General features: G+C 37.3%; 1 protein-coding gene across 9 annotated transcripts in view; it reads left to right on the forward strand.

The window, feature by feature from the left end:
* LOC122280794 (molybdenum cofactor sulfurase) overlaps nucleotides 1-21,343 on the forward strand; it is a 59,382-nt gene that overhangs the window by 25,143 nt on the left and 12,896 nt on the right. For 4 of the 9 annotated variants that reach the window (XM_043091821.1, XM_043091823.1, XM_043091826.1 and 1 more), the window contains 9 exons: nucleotides 1,017-1,055; nucleotides 1,132-1,288; nucleotides 7,374-7,476; nucleotides 16,343-16,459; nucleotides 16,866-16,907; nucleotides 18,290-18,367; nucleotides 18,494-18,595; nucleotides 18,697-18,726; nucleotides 18,804-18,900. In XM_043091821.1, the coding sequence (XP_042947755.1) occupies nucleotides 1,017-1,055; nucleotides 1,132-1,288; nucleotides 7,374-7,476; nucleotides 16,343-16,459; nucleotides 16,866-16,907; nucleotides 18,290-18,367; nucleotides 18,494-18,595; nucleotides 18,697-18,726; nucleotides 18,804-18,900 (765 nt within the window). The remainder of the gene's footprint in view (nucleotides 1-1,016; nucleotides 1,056-1,131; nucleotides 1,289-7,373; nucleotides 7,477-16,342; nucleotides 16,460-16,865; nucleotides 16,908-18,289; nucleotides 18,368-18,493; nucleotides 18,596-18,696; nucleotides 18,727-18,803; nucleotides 18,901-21,343) is intronic. The other 5 variants (XM_043091824.1, XM_043091827.1, XM_043091825.1 and 2 more) reach the window with 3 other exon arrangements.

The raw sequence follows: 21,343 nt of genomic DNA on the forward strand, positions 1-21,343 counted from the left end.
GGCTCACAAAATCTCGTATTACCCCCATTCAAAACCACCATCTCAGTGGAAGCGAAAGAATTAACCCCAAGGGGTTGCCTCAAGTGATAAGGGCCTTGATCTGGGGGGTATGCTCTCCCCAAGTCTAAGGTTTGGACCTTTTGGGTGCAAACAATTTCTTGGGCCCATGTCCCTTAGTGAAAAGCTGATGATTTACCTTATCCGTGTGATGAGAATGCATTACACGGGTCCAGGCTTCACTGGTCAAACAACAATGTGTTTCCACGGTCTTCGGGATTCCTCTTCATCAAAGGAAGGTGCACGAGAATTGATAACCATGCCATAGTGATTGGTTGCTGCCTCGCTTTCATTTATGAATTAACCATTTCAGCTTCAGTAAGAGGCAAAATATCATCTCCCATGGCATTATCAGCATTCTCTGTGCACTTCCCCCAACTGTTTGCCCCCCTTCATATCAGCTTCTTTCACTGCAAACCTGTTTGCAGTGAATAACCATGTGTACTTAAAATTAGATTTATTTTTTTAATATTTTGGGGATATCTATATATTGTTTTTCAATGATACAACCACTTTAGTATTTTGTTTCTACCTTCACCCTAACTAGTTCCTGCAACATTATTTTATTAATAGTTTTTTATGTTCTGTATTTAGGAAAGGAAACAATTGGTACTATGTATCCACCTATAACTTTTATGTATGGTAGTAGTTTATATTTTTCCTTTATTCTCCTTTTTCGTTTTCTTTTCCTTCTCTATCTGATCAATTTTTGACCTCAATACCACATCTAGTAAAGACCGAAAGAACCATTCTTGTGCTTTTCATGCCAACATGTCTTATTTGTTTTAGTGTTTGTGTGTGTGTGTTTCTTTTAAGGAATTTGATTGTTTTCAGTGCATCATCTGATGAATGTAAGCTTTAGAAGTATCAATTTTATTAGACTTACCGATCTTTGAGAGACCAAAAAAAAAAAAAAAATGCTTGCCCTTATTTTTCTCTGTGATTTTTTTAATCTGCAGATGCTGCAAAGTTATTGAAGAAAACTTACTTTAGCGGAGGTTTGTGCTTAGATGTATGATTTGCAATTAGTACACATTATGGTTGTACAATTGTTTCACCATAAGAGCTTTACAGGCACAGTTGCTGCCTCAATTGCTGACACCGACTTTATTAAAAGAAGACAAGAGATTGAGGAATTGTTTGAGGATGGAACTACTTCATTCTTGAGCATAGCATCCATTCGTCATGGTTTCAAAATGCTGAATTCCCTAACCATGCCTTCAATATCTAGGTATGTAAAATTGGTTTCTTTATAGTATGTTATCGTTTCTATCCATGATTAAAATGGACAAATCTTTATTTGTTTAACAATATTCTGTTATTATATGGTGTGGTTGATCGTTGATAGAAAAAAGCTATATTCCTTGTTATTGTATTATAGTCAAATAATATAGATTGTTTCTTTGGGCCTTTGCTCAAAAACTTCTTTATGGAGGTATTATACTTGTCTCTGTTATAAAATACATCCTAGTCCAATGATGGGATTGCATTCACTTGGTTAACATATTAATGGAATGGAAAATGGGTGTGAAAATGAGTTAAATTACAGTTTCTTGTCATGCAAATTCATTACATTATATTAGAATAAGAAAATCTCTCTTAGGGGATGCTTGCAGAGTGAGATGCGATGAGAATTTTGTGAATAGTAGTAAGATGGCTTGTGAATAGTAGTGAGATAGTTTGAGTTAAGTATTTTTTGGTTTTTGAGAAAAGACAAAAAGTTGAATAAAAAATATTATGACGTTAAAATATTGTTAGAATATAATTTTTTAATATAATTTTTGTTTTGGGATTTGAAAAAGTTGAATTGTTTATTGTTTGAAAGTTTAGGAAAATTGTATTGATTAGTTTGAAAAAGTTTTTTTTTTTTGATAGGTAAAACAAAACTTTATTGATCAATGAATAGGCATAGCCATGTATAGTACCAAAAAGAAAGCCAACAATGCCCTATACTAAGTAGGCACATTAGCGACAAGAAAATCATGTAGGTCCATGCCATTGAAATCCACAGCAATGGCCCAAGTACAAAGAGTTCTATAAAATAAAACTTTAAGTTCCTCAAGCGATCTGTCTTTGTCTTCAAATGTCCAATCATTGCATTCCTACTACAGGTATCACATTATGCATATAGGGACCATCTTCCAGACATCCTTGATCTGTTGCATGCCTCTTAGATGTGACCAACTGGCTAGCGCTGCTACCACTGTCTCTGGCATTACCCAAGCCAAATCTAATCTACTTAACACCTCGTTCCTTAATACTCTAGTGGTCTCGCAATGCAATAGGAGATGATTCACATATTCGCCCCCTGCTCTACACATGCAACACTAGTCTAAGATGATCACCCTTCATTTCCTCAAGTTGTCGGTTGTGAAAATCTTACCCAAAGCAGCTGTCCACATGAAGAAAGCGGCTTTGGGGGGCGCCTAATTTCTCCACAACTTTCTCCATGGAAATTGAATATTAGACTCTTGAGTGAGAGTCTTATAGAAAGAGCGGACCGAAAACCTACCTTTACCTACAGGCGTCCACCACAAGACATCTTCTTGCTGATTGCTCGGTTTTATAGAGTAGAAAAGGCTGAAAAAATCTACAAAGCTGCTCATTTCCCAGTCTTGTACTACTCGACTAAAATTGGCGTTCCATTGGAGTTGCCCCTCGGATATCTCCCTGACTTCCGCTATTGAAATATCTTTATTACTAGCAATTTGAAAGAAAAATCCTCTTGGTGAGTACTATTATTGCATCAAATGTCTTTCCAGAATTTGATCCAGGAGCCCTCCCCCAAGTGGAATCTAGTATGTTGAGAAAACAACTCCCATCCCCTTCTAATGTGTTTCCACAAACCCACCCCCATACATGTCTCTTACCTCTCTAGTGCACCAACCCCCCCATAGACCTCCATATTTGCTTTCAATCACCAACTTCTATAAAGCTTTTGGTTCTTTATTATATTTCCACAGCCATTTACCATGTAATGCCCGATTAAAGATCCTCTTATTTATGATGCCCAACCCCCCATTTGAGATAGGGTGATATACCGTCTCCCACTTGACTAAGTGAAACTTGAACTCCTCCCCCACTCCACTCCACAAGAAATCTCATTGGAGTTTCTCGATTCGGAACACCACACTTGCAGGTATGGGGAACAAAAATAAAAAGTAAGTTGGTAGATTGGGCAAAGTGCTCTTAATTAAGGTGACCCTACCTCCTTTCGACAAATACATCATTTTCCATCCCGCCAGTCTCCGCTCAACTTTTTGGATCACAGAATCCCATAGAGACACCGCTCTCAATGGAGCTCCCAACAGAAGGCCCAAGTAGTTCATAGGAAGAGAGGCTATCTTACACCCTAGTGTGTTGGCCAGCTGTCGTATATTGCTAACACCTCCAATAGCACCAACTCTGATTTGCCAAAATTCATTTTTAACCCAGTTGCTGTTTCAAAACAAAGTAACAAGGCCTTCAGAGCTCGAGTCTAGTTGAGATTTGCCTCATAGAAGATAAGAGTATCATCTGTGAACAACAAATGAGAAATGTTAATGACTCCCTTCACCGAGGTTCCAATCGAGAAGCCAACCACGAAACCACTAGTAACCATTGTTGAGGTCATCCAGCTTAGCACCTCCATCATGATAACAAATAGTGAAGGAGACAATGGGTCCTGTCTTAAGCCTCGGGTGCTGTGAAAAAACCAACTAGAGAGCCATTTAACAACATTGAAAATTTCACTGTTGATATGCGCTAGCAGATCCACGAACACCATCTCTCGCCAAAAACACACCTCTCAAGAAGGTATAGGAGGAAATCCCAGTTCATGTGATCATAAGCCTTCTCCATGTCAAGCTTGCAAATGATCCTGGGTGTGCCCTCCTTCAATCTACAATCTAGACATTCATTTGCAATAAGAGCCACATCTAGAATTTGTCTCCCTTTTAGAAAAGTATGTTGGGGATTTGTGATGATCTTCTCCAATACGTCTCTTAGTTGGTTCACAAGCACTTTGGATATGATCTTGTACACCCCATTTACTAGGCTAATAGGCTGAAACTATGAGACCTCGGTAGCCCCCCCACCTTCTTCGGAATCAATGCAAGAAAAGTGTTGTTAATACTTTTCTCAAATTTTCCAAACACTAATTGCTCTTGAAACACCCTCATAAGGTCTTCCTTTAGCACTTCCCAACATGTTTGAAAGAAACCCATAGAAAAACCATCTGGCCCTAGTGCCTTGTCTTTAACCATTTTCTTCACTACCTCAAAAACCTCCACGTCCTCAAAAGCCCTCTCCATCCGAGACACATCATTCAGCCCCATGGAGCCAAAGGTAAGCCCACAAGGGTGGGCCGCCAACCCACCTGCTCAATTAGTAGTTGCTCAAAGAAATCCATTGCATGATTGTGAATTACCTGCTCTTCCCTACATTCAACACCGTCAATTTTCAGCATTTCAATGTTATTGTTTCTCCTTTCAGAGTTTGCAATTCTATGAAAGAATTTTGTGTTTTGGTCACCTTCCCTTAACCACAAGGCTCTCGATTTTTTATCCCAAGACGTCTCTTCTAATAATATAATCCTTTCAAATTCCGCAACCAACAACGCTTTCGCACTAGTTCTTCCTGTGTAAAAGCCTGTGTCTCTTGGAGCCTCTCTAGTTCCTTGATCTCCATCACCTTACTTCTCTTGCGCTCCCCAATATCTTCAAATGATTGTGTATTCCAAAGCTTCAGATCTTTTTTTAATGCTTTCAACTTTCCAGCAAACACGAAGCTGGGGTGCCTTCAATCTAATACAAGGACCACCATTGTCTTACCCTGTCTACAAAACCTTAGGATTTCAGCCACGTGTTTTGATATTTGAAATACCGACGACTTCTTCGGAGACCACCAAAATCAAGCATAATAGGCCAATGATCCAAACAAAGACGAGGCATTCGCTTTTGCCACACATCCGGATAATGACTTTCCCAGTCTAGTGATATTAAAAATCGATCTAATTGAGACTATGTCTGATTATTAGACCGCGTAGCGGAACCCCCAGCTAAAGGCAAATCCACCAAGTTCAACTCAAAGATGCATTCTAAAAACTCTGTCATTGTTGGCCTCATTCATCTATTGCCCGAACACTCACTTGGGAATCTTATGACATTAAATCACTTGGGAATCTTATGACATTGAAGTCGCCCCCAATACACCAAGGGAGGTCCCACCAGCTATGTACACCAGCTAGTTCTTTCCACAAATATCTTTTATTGTTATCTAAGTTTGGACCATCTACACCTACAAAAGCCCACAAAAAATTATCTGTAACGCTCTTGAAAAAGCATGCCACCAAGTATAGCCCAATAAACTCCTTCATTTTCTCCACCACCCGTCTATCCCACATCACCAAAACACCTCCTGATGCCCCATTAGAGGCCATAAACACCCAATCCATGTGTACACAACTCCAAATACTTCGTACAATTTTTCTATCAATCCTTTTCAACTTAGTCTCCTGTAGACAAATAATGTCCGCCTTCCACTCCCAAAGCAATTTTCTTACTTGTAGACGCTTGTTAGCCTTGTTGAGCCCGTGGACGTTCCATGATACAAATTTTGGAATCATTGGGTAGAGGCCAGCCCTTTCCCCTTCGTTGCTGGAGCTGCCCTCAGAGTTCATAGACCAAGTCAACCATTTCAGCTCTCACTGTTTTTTTTATCCAATTTTTCTATGACTTTGGTGCCCTACTTCAATGGCTGTAAGGGGTCTTTTTTCTCGCTCCATATACTTCTATGATTAGTTTGAAAGTGTTTGTATTTGAGTGATATTTGGGAATGAGATGAGATGGGATGAGATAAAAATAATTTCCAAACATCTCCTTGGAGAACAGAAGATTAGAATCAAATAGAAAGGAACATCTACAGCACATTTTGTGCATCAAACTTTGAAAGATATACCTTTGAGCTGTATTTTCAAATGACGAAAGAAAAAGAAAAGAATTGCAACAAAGAATAAGGGTGCAACAAAGAAGTGCCACCCAGCCCTTGCCCCTGCCTGGGCAGGTTGACCATATTCTACCCCACCCCCGGCCCTGCCCTAACACCTTGACCACCCAACCCCAGAGAACGGGTGGGTGGATTTTCCAACCAATTTTCTTGCCTCGTAAATCCAAACCCCAAATGCATAGATCCAAACCTTAAACCTAGAGATCTAAAGCCCAAATTCATATATCCAAAAGAATACTCAGATCCAAAAAATATACACATCAAAACAAAATATATGTAGATAAAAGAAAAGACAGATCTGCATAGACACACAAACTGGTTTTGGGTTTGCGCAAAGACCAATGACCAATTTTGACCATGGATCTCCTTAGAGACGCATGGCTCGGCGTGGCGGTGGGTGTGTGCTGTGGAAAAGAGGATGAGAAGAAGAGGAAGACAAGGAGGAGATGAAGAAGAGGAGTGTGCAGCTGGAAAGAAAAAATGAGGCGGACGGGAAAAATCTAGGGTATTTTCAAGCAGGCGAGTAAAAATCTGGGTGGGTTCCCTGCTCTCCCATTCCCCATGGGGGGGCGGAGGGTGACCCAGCCCCCACCCTACAAAGAATGCAACAAAATTAAATGAATGAGTTTTGAGTAGAAGCTAGTTAAACATATAACAGTTTGTAAGTATGATACACTCAGAAACTATAAGAAAACAAGAAAAAAAAATTATCACACCTCACAAAATGGGGACTCACAAATAAGATTAGCTGAAGGAAAGAGATGAATGTGTCTTGCCAACTACAAGTGAGAAAAGGATCTGTTGTTTATTTCACGGTTCTCTACTATGAAGCCATAGTTCCTATTTAATTTATGGCCGTAAGACAAAATCATGGTCCATGTTTTATTTAGAATAGGAAAGAATGACTGAAGTGAGTTCATGGATTTCCCAATCAAGTTATGGGCTAATCATTTAATGTCTACTGCTTTAATTATATGCCACTTCTTGAACTGATTTTAATTTATTTAAATATCGACGTTTTTGTTACTGTCACAAATCAATGTTTTGCCATCAAAAGCCAAGCAAAAAATGTCTGCCAACTCTTATACTTCTTTTTAAGATGAGTCTGCCACATAAATTAATGATTGGTGTATAGATGTATATTTATTATTCACCTTGCTGTTCATGCTCCTTTTTTTATCTCTACTTTTATTGTTTACTTTATTTCCTTTAAGAGGGTCTGTGCACTTCTGAGATTAGTTGGAACTTTTTCCTGGACACCCAGTGCCATTAAAAAAAAACTTTATATTATTATGTTTTGTTCTAAAGTGTACATCACCATTACCTTTCAGGCATACGACATCACTTACCACATACGTGAGGAAGATGCTCTTGGCCTTAAAGCATGAAAATGGAGCCAGTGTGTGCACACTTTACAGAAGTGACAATGTGAAGGTTAATTTTGTTAATTAAGTTAATAGCTAATGTTACTATTTTAAAGTCGCCGCAGTCTGCACTACACTCATCTGATAGTTCATTTATCTACCATAATGGTGTGATGCAAAATCATAATCATTGATATTGTTGATATAGTAGATGCTATCACAGATACAATCAATCATACTCAATCCTATTGAACTACGTGATGTTAAACTTTAGGGGAAAGGCTGCCAAAGTGTTTACTTAAAAGAATGGAATTTGTTGAGTATTACTCTGGTTTTTAGGTTACGAGTATTACTCTGAAACAGGGGTAAATCCCTCTTGGGCTTTGGCCATTAAAGTATTTTTGTAATTTAAGTCTTGTCTGGACATTTGGAATATCATAGAATTATGTGAATAGTAGTGAAATGGTTTGAACTAAAAGTATTTGGGAAAAGGAGAGAGAAAAAGTTGAATAAAAATATTATAAAGTTGAAAAATTGTTTGAATATAATTTTTTTTATATAGGTAAAACTAAAGGTTTATTGATATAAGAGACATCGCCCAAGTCCACTGACACTATACAATGAACATGCCTAATTAAATCTAAGCACTAGTGAAAGATACAAGCAAATCAAGAAGATTTTCTGTAATACAAATAATGGCCAAAGCCCAAGAGGGTAAAGTCTTGTAAAAAAATCACTTCAGCTCATCCAATGAATGCTCCATGTCTTCAAAGCAACTCTTGTTTTTCTCCTGCCACAAGCACCACATAATGCAATGAGGGATCACAAAGTGGGGACTGGGTCCAATATTTCTTTTTGGCATGATGTTTGGTGTGGTGATTTAGCTCTTAAATTAGCATTTCCTAGCCTTTTCAGGATTGCTAAATGTAAAGGGGCGGCTGTGGTGGATTCTTACTTGTTTTCTAACAACATGTTAAATTGGGAAGTGACTGAAGCTGCTGATTTCTATGCAAAACTTTATGATTCTAAGATTGATCAGACCAGGGATGATATGATGCACTGGACTCATGATACTAAGAGCAGATTTTCTGTGAAATCCTATTAGAAGGTGTTAATTAGTCATGGTAATATAACATTTCCCTGGAAATGTATTTGGAAAGCTAGAGTGCCCAGTAAAGTTGCATTTTTTTGCTGGTTGGTGTCGCTTGAGAAAGTTTTAACTACCGATAATTTGAGGAAAAGGGGCTTTTATGTGACGGACTGGTGCACCATGTGTAAAAATGATGGTGAATCTGTTAACCATTTGTTTCTTCATTGTAAAATGGTGACAGCTTTGTGGAATGAGTTATTTGCAAAGGTAGGCATCAATTTGGTGATGCCTTTTCATGTGGTGGCAAGGTGCAGCAGGAAGTGGATGAAGTTCAGTGGAGTGGAGAATGATTCCCCTATGCTTATTTTGGTGTTTATGGCTTGAGAGAAATGGGAGGTGTTTTGAAGATCGTGAACGCACAAGGATGGAATTTAGTGACTTTTTCTTCAATACTTTAAATTTTTGGGTGAACAATCTTGTGAGGATATCAACATTTGTAATGCTTTTTTAGTACTGTTTTTGCTTTAGATTGTACTTAACTGTATTCTCTTGTATGCTTCCTGTGTACTTGGGTTATACCTATTTACTTTGAATAAAATCTCTTTTACCTATCAAAAAAAAAAAAAAAAACTAATCCATGCCACCCTTGTCCTATTAAAGATCTCATTCCATAAACGCTGGACTGCCTCACAATGTAACAAAAGATGATCTACTGATTTCCCATCACTCTTGCACGTAAAGCATTAATCTGAAATAATGAGACCACGCTTTCTCACATTATCCGAGGTGAGAATCCACCCAAGAGATGTTGTCAAAACAAAGAAGGCAATTTTGGGAGGTACCTTGCACTTCCAGATAGCCTTTCAAGTATAACTATGATCATTAGAAAATCCCAAGAGAGCCTTATAGAAGGAGCGCACCAAGAATTTTTATTTCCACTCGGATTCCACAACAGCCTATCCTCCATCTCATTGCAAGTTGACATTGCATATAACGGATCAAAGAAATCAGCAAACATATCCAACTCATAGTCTTGAGCCACTCTTGAAAATCTCACATTCCAATGAAGTGCACCATTAGATAGTACCAATAAATCAGCCACAGCAGCCTCTTTGTTGCAAAAAATTTGGTATAGCTTAGGAAACATCTGCTTTAGTGCCCTTTTACTGCACCACACATCGTGCCAAAAGTAAACACTTTGCCTCTTCCATTTGCGATTCTGAAAAATTGAGAGAATCTTCCCCATCCACCTCTTTTAAGTTTTTCCACAATCCCACGCCATGTGTCCCCCTAACTTCATTAGAGCACCAAACCCCCTCCCACCCCCCCCCCCCCAAAAAAAAAAAAAAAAAAAAAAACACAAATACTCTTATACTTAGAATCTATTACTTCTCTCCATAAGCCCTCTCCTTCCCTAGGATACCTCCACAACCATTTTCCCAAAAGTAGACCGTTTCATTACGCACCCCCAACCTACCACATGGTATTGGTGAGCAAACTTTATCCCAATCCACAAGGTGGAACTTAGTTTCCTCCCTCATGTCTCCTCAAAAGAAGTTACGAAAATTTTTTTCAATATGAGAGGCCACACTTGCAGGTAATGGAAATAAGGATAGAAAATAAGTAGGGAGGTTAGATAAAGTGCTCTTAATGTGAGTTACCACCCTTGGACAAATCGTTTCCACCCAGCCAATCTTCTTTCGATTTTTGTCTTGAAAGCAGCCCCCAGTGGAAGACCAAGGTAGTTCAGGGGAAGCAAAGCAATCCTACAACCCAAGATAGTTGCCAAGCCCTAAATATTGTTCACACCACCCACAAGAACCATTTCGGACTTCGAGAGATTTACCCTCAGGCCTGAAACTGCTTCAAAGCAAAGTAATACTGCCCTTAAGTATTACATATGATCACTGTCCTGCTCACAAAAAGGTAGCGTGTCATCAGCAAATAGAAGGTTAGATATAGTAATACCTCCCACAGAAAATCCAGTAATAAAGCCTCCATTAACAGCTGCTCTCAACATACAACTCAATATTTCCATAACAATGACAAACAACAAAGGGGAGAGGGGATTCCCTTGTCTTAATCTCCTAAAACTGTTAAAGAATCCTTCCGGTGCTCCATTCACCAAAACCGAGTAATGAACCATAGTTATACAATGCCTAATCCATGATATCCATCTATTCCTGAAATCGCACATCCTATGTAAATAACATAGAAAATCCCAATTAACACGGTCTTATGCCTTCTCCATGTTCAGCTTGCACAAGAGTCCAAGTATACCCTTCTTGATTCTACAATCTAGGCATTTGTTGGCAATCAACTCCAAGATTTGTCTCCCCTTCACAAACATGTTTTGAGATTTTGATATAATACTACTCATTATCTTACTCGTACGATTGGCAAACACTTTTGAAATAATCTTATACACCCCATTAATGAGACTAATAGGCCGAAAATCTTTCACTTCCACTATCCCAACTTTCTTAGGGATAAGAGCAATAAAAGACACATTAATATTTTTTCCGAATTTACCAAAGGTGTATAACTCTTGAAAAACCTACATAATATCGTCCCCCACCACATCCCAACAATCATGATAAAATGCCATTGAAAACCCATTCGGCCCTGGGCTTTATCCTTGGCCATCCTACGGATCACCCGAAGAACCTCCTCTGCTTCAAAATGTCTCTCCAACCACAAAGAGCTTACTTGATTGATATTCTCAAAAGGCATACCATCCGGTTTGGTCCTCCATGGGGATTTTTCAGTAAGTAGGTCTTCGTAGAAATTGAAAATATGATTCTTAATAGCATCATAATCAGAGTAAACCTATCCCTCAACTTGAAGCACCTCGATAGCATTATTCCTATGGTGAGAATTAGCCATCTGGTGGAAAATTTTTGTATAGTGGTCCCCTTCCTTCAGCCAAATGGCTCTTGACTTTTGTCTCCACGAGACTTCCTCCATTAGTAACACCTTCTCCAACTTCAAAGTGATAGCTAATTTCCTGCAAGAGTCCTCAGAACACTTCCCTTTCCTCCAAGTCCTTTAATTCCTCCATAAGAGACCTGTTTTGACTATTCATGTGTCTGAAGGCTTTAGTATTCCACCTCTTCAAATCCATCTTCAGTAGTGCTTTCAATTTCCCAGCCAGGATAAAGCTAGGTGAACCCTCCAAAGAATATGAGGACCACCATGACTTCACTTTCTTCACAAAAAACTCAACTTTCAGCCACATATTTACAAACTTAAAGTATCTTTTACCCTTGTGAATGCCTCCACAATCCTATACAATGGAGAAATGGTATGAGCAAACTCTATCCAATCTTTTATGTAGAAAGGTAGAGTAATGTACCTCCCATGAAGAAGACACCAAAAATCTGTCCAAATGAGACCAAGCCCGATTATTAGACCAAGTGTGCACGCCACCAGCAAGTGGTAAATCCACCAGATCCATATTGAAAGTAAATTCAGAAAACTCATTCATGCTTGGCTATACTGAACTTCTTCTGATCTTTCACTAGGAAACCTAATGATATTAAAGTCAGCACCAATACACCACGGTAGGTTCCACCAGCTGCCCAAACTAGCTAACTCCTCCCATAAGCCCTTCCTTTGTGTGTCCACATTTGGCCCATGCACACCAATGAAAGCCGAACAAAAACTGGCCTCCACATTTTTAAACAAACATGCTACTGTATACTTCTCAGCACACTCCTAAATAGACTCAACCACCCTCGAGTCCCACATAATTAGGATGCCCCCGAATTCTCCCTGAGAGGCAAGATACACCCATCTCACAAATGGATAGCCCCCAAATGCTAGTTATGAAGCTACTATCCATGAATTCCATCTTAGAATTTTTTAAGAAGAAAAAGTTTTTGTGATGAAGCTAATATTTTTGTTTTGAAGTTTGATTTGAATTGAAAAGTATTTTGTATCTTAGTGATATTTGGGAAAGAAATTGTGAGAAGTTTAGAGAATTTCTCATCCCATCTCATTACCCAAATGTACCAATGGTTTAGGGGATTCTGGTCCTATGAAGTCTCACCCATCTGCTTGTTAGTAGGCTTTAGAAAATTTACTTTTGTGGCTATTATGTGTCATGTTGGGTTAGTTTTGTGGTCTTTTGGGTTTGGTTTGGGGTCCTGGCATATTGACTCTGATAACTTGGACCGCAATTCTATTGGTAGCAATTTATTTATTGACTTGTGATCATTTCTTAAGCTCGTGAAGAATATGGAAAAGCCAATTACTTTATGTTTAATACACCTTTCACATGGGTGTGATGCTCAAACCCATAGTTGTTATCTTCAGGTACTCTAGTGCGATTCTAGGTTTCTTTTGTCTCTTTTTTTTTTTTTGGATATCCATCTTGTCCGGGTCAACTTGCGCACACCTCAACTAATCCCATGGGCCCTGAAGTTAACGGCCAGTTAAACCTCCAGTGGCCCTAAGGGGACTCAAACTGGTGACCATTGGGGAGCAAATCCAAGACTTGACCAACTGAGTTACCCCTAGGGTTTTGTCTTTCTTTTTTCTCCTCTCCTATCTGTTTCTGACCAAGCTTTTATGATATAACCTACAATTGAAATCCAGAACTTCATCTTTTAGCCTTATCCTAATCTTTTCCTTCAAATTAGCCCCAGCCCAAGGCCCCAAAGCTCATTCCATCCCTGAATGAGTTTGAAGGCCCCAAACCAGATTGCAAATGTTCCAGAATGCACAGTGGCTTCCCTGTATCAGTTCTGGTTTCAGAGCTCTCCTGCATTAATTATAGTCTGTTCGTGATGCATCTATACTTCAAGTTCAAAACTTTTTCCATCATAGTGATAGAAATTGCTTAACCATCCATTTTCAAAACATTGGGTTGATTTTGAAAATTGGACGTTCAGAACATGGATGGCTGAAGGCCAAAAGCTTCTTACTCTTGAGAGAACAAGGATGCCTTAATGTTCCAGAATGCTCACTTTCTTCATCTGTGAACATTCTTGTGAGAAATGAAAACTACATATCATGTTCTCTTTTAGCTTGACCTGTGAATAGAACTTGGACTGTGAAACTCTTTTAGAACTCCTAATGATATGAGATTACCTTCGAACTGGACTACACCACCCAATAGGTGTCAGCCTCCCCGTGTTGAAGGCATAGACCCAACACACAAGATAAATTGGCTTCCTCTCCAAAAGTCAGTGTTGAACCAGTGAGTCATTTTTCTCCACTCCATCCCTATGAACATTTCTACCATGAAAAACACATCCGGTCTGAAGGTAACCTTACACTAATTTAAACCAAAATGTCCCTTCATTTTAGCTTTTTAATGGTAAAACTTAACACCATGCTATGTGCAGTGCCACTATAATGACCCGGCCCAATAAGTCTAAAGTTGGAATATTAATAATTTTTTTTGGGCCTAAATTATATTTAATGGACCATATTGGATAAGCTCACAAGCGATAAATTATTAAGGTTGATTAGATGTTTTAATTAGGCTCAATAACTAGGTTAAATCCCATTTATTATTTATTAAATGAATTAGACGCCTTTTAGAATTTAACAATTGGTTATTAGATATTTATTTCAAATTAAACTCATCATTGATAAAGTTGGCTACACAGCCTCAAGCACTCCCAATCTTACATTGAATGAACTACTAGATCATGTTTTTAAATTCAAATTCTCTTCTTGAATGATCGTGACTGAGTCCAACTCAAACTCGAAGTTATTGACATCCTATTCCAACAAAGATACCACTCTACAAGTCATGCTGACATTTTTTTTTTTTATAAATATACAAGTCATCCTTACATTAAAACTCTTTAACTGAGTCCAACTCAAACTGGTCATCACCCTTTCCCCAATCTCTCTATAAATATCTCCCTACCCCATGTTATTTTGAAAAAAAAAAAAAAAAAAAAAAAAAGAACCAGTAAACCTCCCAGTCCAGCACCGTGATTGATTGTGTCAGAAATTTTAAGAAGCAATACTACAACGTAAGTAGCTTAATCATAAATTAGGATTAGCATACATTAGCTAGTTATATATATATATATATATATATTATTACTAAAGCCAATTCCTTCAAAGCCAGTATTTACATACCGCACATGTCATGATATTTATAAGCATGTCAATCATCATGTTTCATTCTGCATGGTATAGTTATATATATTATGCATCTCACCTTGCATAAGACACGTAAGCTTTCATAAGATCAAGTGTAAGATAAGCTTATAACAGTTAATCAAATGGTCATTTAGATGCATGGTACCAATGCAGTTTTAGGGTGGGCATGCAAGCCACAGACTCAAGCGTGGTCCAACGTAGTACGCTAGGGTACTACACAGTCGGCTTCCTTTGTTGCAACAGGGGGAGTTAGTGCACAACCTTGCACACAGGGTTAAGTGTGTTGGCCAACAAGATAAGTCAAATAAGTCAAATAAATCAAACCAGACAGTTAATTCAGATAAATAAGTCATATGCATGGCATAAGCATCAGCATGATCAAACATGATTTTAAGTTCTCAGCATTAAATGGTTTTTGAAACAACCTTATGTTAAGTATTTTACGTTATGATGAGTTTCTTACTGAATCATTGACTCATTTTAGTTTATTTTTATGTTTTTAAATCACCCCAATTCAGGATAATTAGGACGATAGAGCTGCAAGATGGGACTTAGTCTAGGGAGGCGTGATAGTGGCCTGGATCATGTACATAATTTTAAGTTAGATTTTAAGTTATGATTTTTATGACACAGACTTTGAGAAATTTTAATAAATACTTCCGCAAACTCTCTCGTTTATGATTTCAATATTTTAATTCAAAATAACTCTATTTATTTTAAGGAATCTTTGTATCTGGTACAAGCATAAGAAAATATTTTTAAGTCAAGGTTTAGTAGTAGCACTTTGGCTTTCTCGAGAATTTCTAAAAGTGACTTTATTATTAAACCTAGGGATCGGGGTGTTACAGCCACCTTCACCCCCATTCAATATCTTTCATGACAGTATCTACAAAAAGAATATCTACCACCACTGATTTCTGGTGCACAACTTCTGTTCTTTCTTTCCTTCTTTTTTCTTTTTTTCCCAATTTCTTAGGTAAACATTAGTGGGATACTCAAGTTGTTCTTATTGGGTTGTTTCAGTTGTGCAACCAGATGTCGCTTAGTCTCCAAAGGTTATTTTTGAACCAGCAACTCCAGCCCTATGTCCATCTCTACCATGAAAAACACACCAAGCCATCTGTATGTTTTTTAAATTATAGATCACCGCCATTCCTCTCCAGCTGACAGCCACCTCCAGAGATCAAACTCGCTCAAAATTAAACACACACTCTCCAGCCCTGCAGAGATTTAATCTGCTGCTTAAAATTATTTAAAAAAATAAAAATAAATAAAAAAATAAAAAATAAAAAAAGAAAGAGAGAGAGAGAGAGAGAGAGAGAGAGAGAGAGAGAGAGAGAACAAAAAAACTCTCTCCATATGTCACAAATCCTGAGCACAGGAACTGGCATTAACCTACAGCAGATCAGATGATTTTTTCGTGTTTGTTTCTGAACAAAGCAGATGGATACAACTGATCGAAGAAGACAATAGATCTGTTTAGTACTTTTGCACTGTAGTCCTATGAAACACTGTTTTTAAATCATGTCAACCTCCCATTTAGTGGTGTAAAGTCGCACTTTACACCACATCCAGTCCAAATGTGGACTCAAATGATATTGCTTGTATAAAGTGATTAGTTTGGAATATTTGCCTTTGGAGGAGTCAAGTAGTTATGATGATACCTGCATTTTCATAAATTAGTTTGTGCCTTACATGAGTTTCGCAATTTCTCTGTTAGGTGGTATGTCATGGTTGGGGTCCTATTATTTCATTCAACTTAAGAAGGCCAGATAATTCTTGGTTTGGATACCGTGAAGTGGAAAAACTGGCATCCTTATCTCAAATTCAGTTACGGGTAATTATTTTACATTGATAAATCAAGCTGACAAGCAATGCTTGCATCAATGATTTTATTATTATTATTTTAGTTATTTAATTTGCATGGATGAATTTTTCTGCTTACTGAATTGCTAATTTGGTGTTTTTTTCTCCGTTAAGAGTGGGAATATGCATTAAATTTTTGTTGCAAAACCTATATAGTTGATTTTTTTTTTGAGTAGCTGCTATTTTATGTTGTGGATACTGTGGTTTAGGACTAGTCTGACATCAGCTGGTTTATTTAGACTTCTTGAAATTTACAAGTTTAATAGTTTTGCCAAATTTCATGTGGCTTTACTCTCTCAAACCATAAACTGCTTAGCTGGTTTCAATGGAACCTCCATCTGTGATCTGACATACCATGCTATTTCTCTTTCACCCAGGTGCGCAACATTGAGTGGGAAAGAACACTTGGCTTCCCCCAGGTTGTCATATGAGCAATATAAGATTCAATGAAGGTTCTTTCATGGTAGATTCGTGTTCCTAATTAGATTAGGGCAGGTTTGGGGAATGAGATGAGATGAAAAATATTGTGAATAGTATAGTAAGATAATTTGTGAATGGTAGTGAGATAGTTTGAGTTGAGTATTGTTTGGGTTTTGGGAAAGGAGAGAGAAAAAGTTGAATAAAAAATATTAGAAAGTAAAAATATTGTAAAAATATAGTTTTATAATATTTTTTTTATTTGGGGATTTGAAAAAGTTGGAATTATTTTTTATTTTTTATTTGGAAGTTTAAAAAAGTTGTAATGATTACTTGAAAATTTTGTATTTGAATTATGTTTGAGAATAAGATGAGATGAGATAACTTGAGAATAAATGAGAATTTTGTCTCATCCCATGCCCCAAATCTGCCCTAAATCCCTACAAATTTGACCATCTCACCCCAATGCCTTGGGTACTACGACCCTTTCTATATATTTGGCAGCACATACCCATGCCACATCCATGTCTATTACCCAGAGGTGTATAGGTCTAATCAAACTCTCTCTCTCTCTCTCTCTCTCTCTTTGGAAACAACTGAGCAATAGAATCTGATGAAATTTGAGCTGCAGGATGATTGTTGCCTGCAAAAAAAAAAAAAAAAAAGGCTAGAAATGATCTATATATTTATTCAACTTCAAGAGAGAAATAGGAAGAGAGCAAGAAGGCTGAGCAGTCCTAGATGAATGAAAGAAGGCTAGTGTGATCTGTAGTTTTTATTCTGATATATTTCTCAGAAGTACTCTAGATTTATTGATTGTTCTACTAATAATTTTATTCTCACTAATTTCCACCAATCCACGTAGCATGTTGACTTTGGCTCTTTATTTATTTGTTATATAATTTCTTGCACATACCAGTGGCGGTGTGCAAGCTTTTTGTAGTCGTTCCATGAATTTCGCATTTCATATATGCCTATTTCTGTCCGTTGATGTCTTCTTTATTTCTTTTTTTAACTTTCATAGCATTGCTATCATGTTTTATTTTTTTACTTTTATTATTCTTTTCTTGCATCAGAGTATGCTCACCAAATAATTGGTTCTAATACAACTTTTAAAATCCTTTTCTTTTGTTGCTTCATGTTGTCAAGCCTTAAGCATAGTCTGATGGACATTTCCACTGCCCCTAAATATTGATGTTGATTATACATTGGGTTATGTTTTTATGTGTTTGTATGGCTAACAAGTTTGAATGTATAATGGACGTTATACTAATATTCATCTATTTCTTGGTAATATGGCTGGACCAAACCGAAACAAGTGATTTAAATTCTCATATTTTAAGAGAAATTTGATTGGTATCTTTTTGCATGCTTTTGTATGTAGACAGGATGTTTTTGCAATCCTGGAGCATGTGCAAAATATCTTGGCTTGTCTCACTCAGATCTTCTTTCAAATATTGAGGTATTGTTTGTTATTTTTCCATTTTTGGCTAATACTTCCTATCTTCATGCATTAACGACTCCATTGCATATCTCGGCTTGTTGAAAGTTTGTGATATGTCGTTAATGATTGGGCTTTCGAGTGTAGGCTGGCCATGTTTGCTGGGATGACTATGACGTGGTTAACGGAAAACCGGCAGGAGCTGTAAGAGTGTCCTTTGGTTATATGTCAACATATGAAGATGCCAAGGTAGATTTCTCTATTCTGAATCAAATTTTTAAGAAGAAAAAACTCTCATGCTCTTCATTCCTTTCATTTGATGGAGGAGTGTTTCTTTGAAATTTCAACAGATGGCTTACTTATTATGGATGTGGCTACTGGTATAAATCATAAATTTTTCCTATATTTTGTTGAGACTTTCTTTTGAGTCTTATTCCCCTTCTGTTTTATTATGCAGAAATTTATTGATTTTGTGAGAACTTCCTTTGTGTCATTGCCAAATCAAATTGGAAGGTACCACTTGAGAGAGAGGCCCAGCTCCTTTCTAAATGAAGGTTGCCTTTTTGTGCTGCTTCATGCTCTGCTCATTTTGAATTGAAATTTAGTTCAGATCCAAACCCTTCTCTCCATCAAAGTTCTAGTGTTCTTTTAATTGTTTATGAGTTATAATTAAATTGTCACACTATGGGCTCTCTTACAAAGATAAAAAATGGTATGTAGGTTTTATGGCCATTCCTGTCATGCTTATTCCCCCTAGACGATACATAAAAAATATTCTAGATTCGAGCTTCTTCTGCCAAACTTCTTAACTGGGATGAAGCATCTTTTAGGATGTGCATAGAACTCGATGGCATTATGAGTGTTTTGGTTCCTGAAAGTGACAATTACACTTCAACATTACTAGTAACACAAACTGAAATATAGGTGATCATAAATTGTGGTGAGATGCACAAATATATAACTGAGATGGAGAGAGATCAATTGTTGTCTCTCTCAAATATAGAACTGAGATAGAAATATTGAAGCGGATTGACCTATTGCTTGAAAGGGGAGAACAAAATCATAGGCAACCTATTTGAATGGATACTACAAACATCAAGGGTTTGATAAGATTATTGCTAGTCCTTGGTCTACTGGATTGTCAATAGAGGATGGTGCCAAATAGGATTAACACGATGTTGACATTGATGATGGAACTGAAAAATTGCTATTTTTAACCCCTTGTAGTGATGTTTTTGGCCCACATAGTTAACATCACAAATCATGGTATGAAGTCTTGGGCTGCCAAGTGCAAGTAAACAGCTACAAGTCATATAAAAATTTTGTAGGCTAGCACCGTATCCAAGTCATTACTGCTATGGTGCACAAGGATCTCTTATTGGGCTTTTCAATAGGATCCAAGAATGGAACAGCGTTAGAATCTCTCATCTATTGTTTGCAGATGACATTTTTGTCTATTGTGAGGCCAACAATGACCACTTCTGCTTCTTGTGCCATTTATTCTTATGCTTTAAAGTAGTATCTGGTTTGAACATGAACGTGGCCATGTTAGAATTGCTTCTGATTGCTAGAGTTGAGAATGTCGCTAGTTTAGTAGATGTCTGTAACACCCCGTTCCTGTAGATTAGAGATATTACTAACGTACATAACATATTTCCCGGTAAAGAGATTCATATCCTGAAATACCGCATTTATTGAAAACATTAACTAAATTGAACATAACTGTTTAGTTGAAAACTTAAAACTGAAAATGTAAAATAAAAACATAAACTAACCCTACGCATGACTTTTTATCCAAAAACATAAAAGAACTAAGTCCTTGCACTAGGTCTACTCCTAGTCCTCCGGCTTTACGTCCTTATAACCAACATCTGTGACATTTAAACATAGAAGAGAACAAACAAACAAACAAACAAACAAAAATGAGTCGAATACTCAGTAAATAGTACATCATACCGTAAAATATAAGTTAACAAGACTTAATTTTTGAAAGACTCTTCAAACAAACATTTATCATCCACAGATTCTCATAGCATGTCTATTCATCATCAACATGAGCGGAAACATACATAATCATGGCGAATATATAAACGTAAATGCATAATTTACTTAGTTATCTTGTCTTTCACTTATTATATGGTGAACCACACTTGAGTCCGTGACACCCCATAACTTGTCATGACATGGAATGAAACACACTTGAGTCCATGTTTCACTTTACATAAGGTGAACCACGCTTGAGTCCATGGCACCGCATAACATAACTTGTGGTGAATACGCTTAGGTCCGTGTCACCCTTAACATAACTTGTGATGAACAGTGTCATCCTTAACATAACTTGTGATGAACACGCTTAGGTCCGTGTCATCCTTAACGTAACTTGAAATGAAACACGCTTAGGTCCGTATTTCACTTAACCTAATTTGAAGTGAACCACACTTAGGTCCGTGTTTCACTTAACATATGGTGAACCACGCTTAGGTCCGTGTCACTCTTAATATCTTATCTTTCTTAATGCATGAGATCTTATTTAATATCATCAACTTTTCTAGCATGGCGTATACTTGTAAATGGCATAGCATAACATAGCATATCCTTATACATGGCATGGCATAACATGGCATATTCTTGTACATGGCACAATATGATCTAAACATAAACATTCCATGGCATACATTATCTGAGATCTATATGAACTTTACATAACATGCTTGATCTAAATGACATTACATAGCATATATGATCTAATCACTACATGAACATAGCATACATGATCTAGTTACTACATGAGCATGGCATACATAATCTAGCTACTTTATTACATGGCATACTTAATGAACATCTCATGGCTTCCATATGATTTTAGAATTATTTACTCCATCAAACAACAATCATTCATACAAGCATAATGTCATAATTCATCAAAGATCATGAAGGAAATCTAACCTTAACTTAGCTTGTAGCCTAGCTTAGACAACCATCATATTTCCATACACC

The sequence above is a fragment of the Carya illinoinensis genome, chromosome 11, assembly GCF_018687715.1.
Source record: "Carya illinoinensis cultivar Pawnee chromosome 11, C.illinoinensisPawnee_v1, whole genome shotgun sequence".
Taxonomy (NCBI): domain Eukaryota; kingdom Viridiplantae; phylum Streptophyta; class Magnoliopsida; order Fagales; family Juglandaceae; genus Carya; species Carya illinoinensis.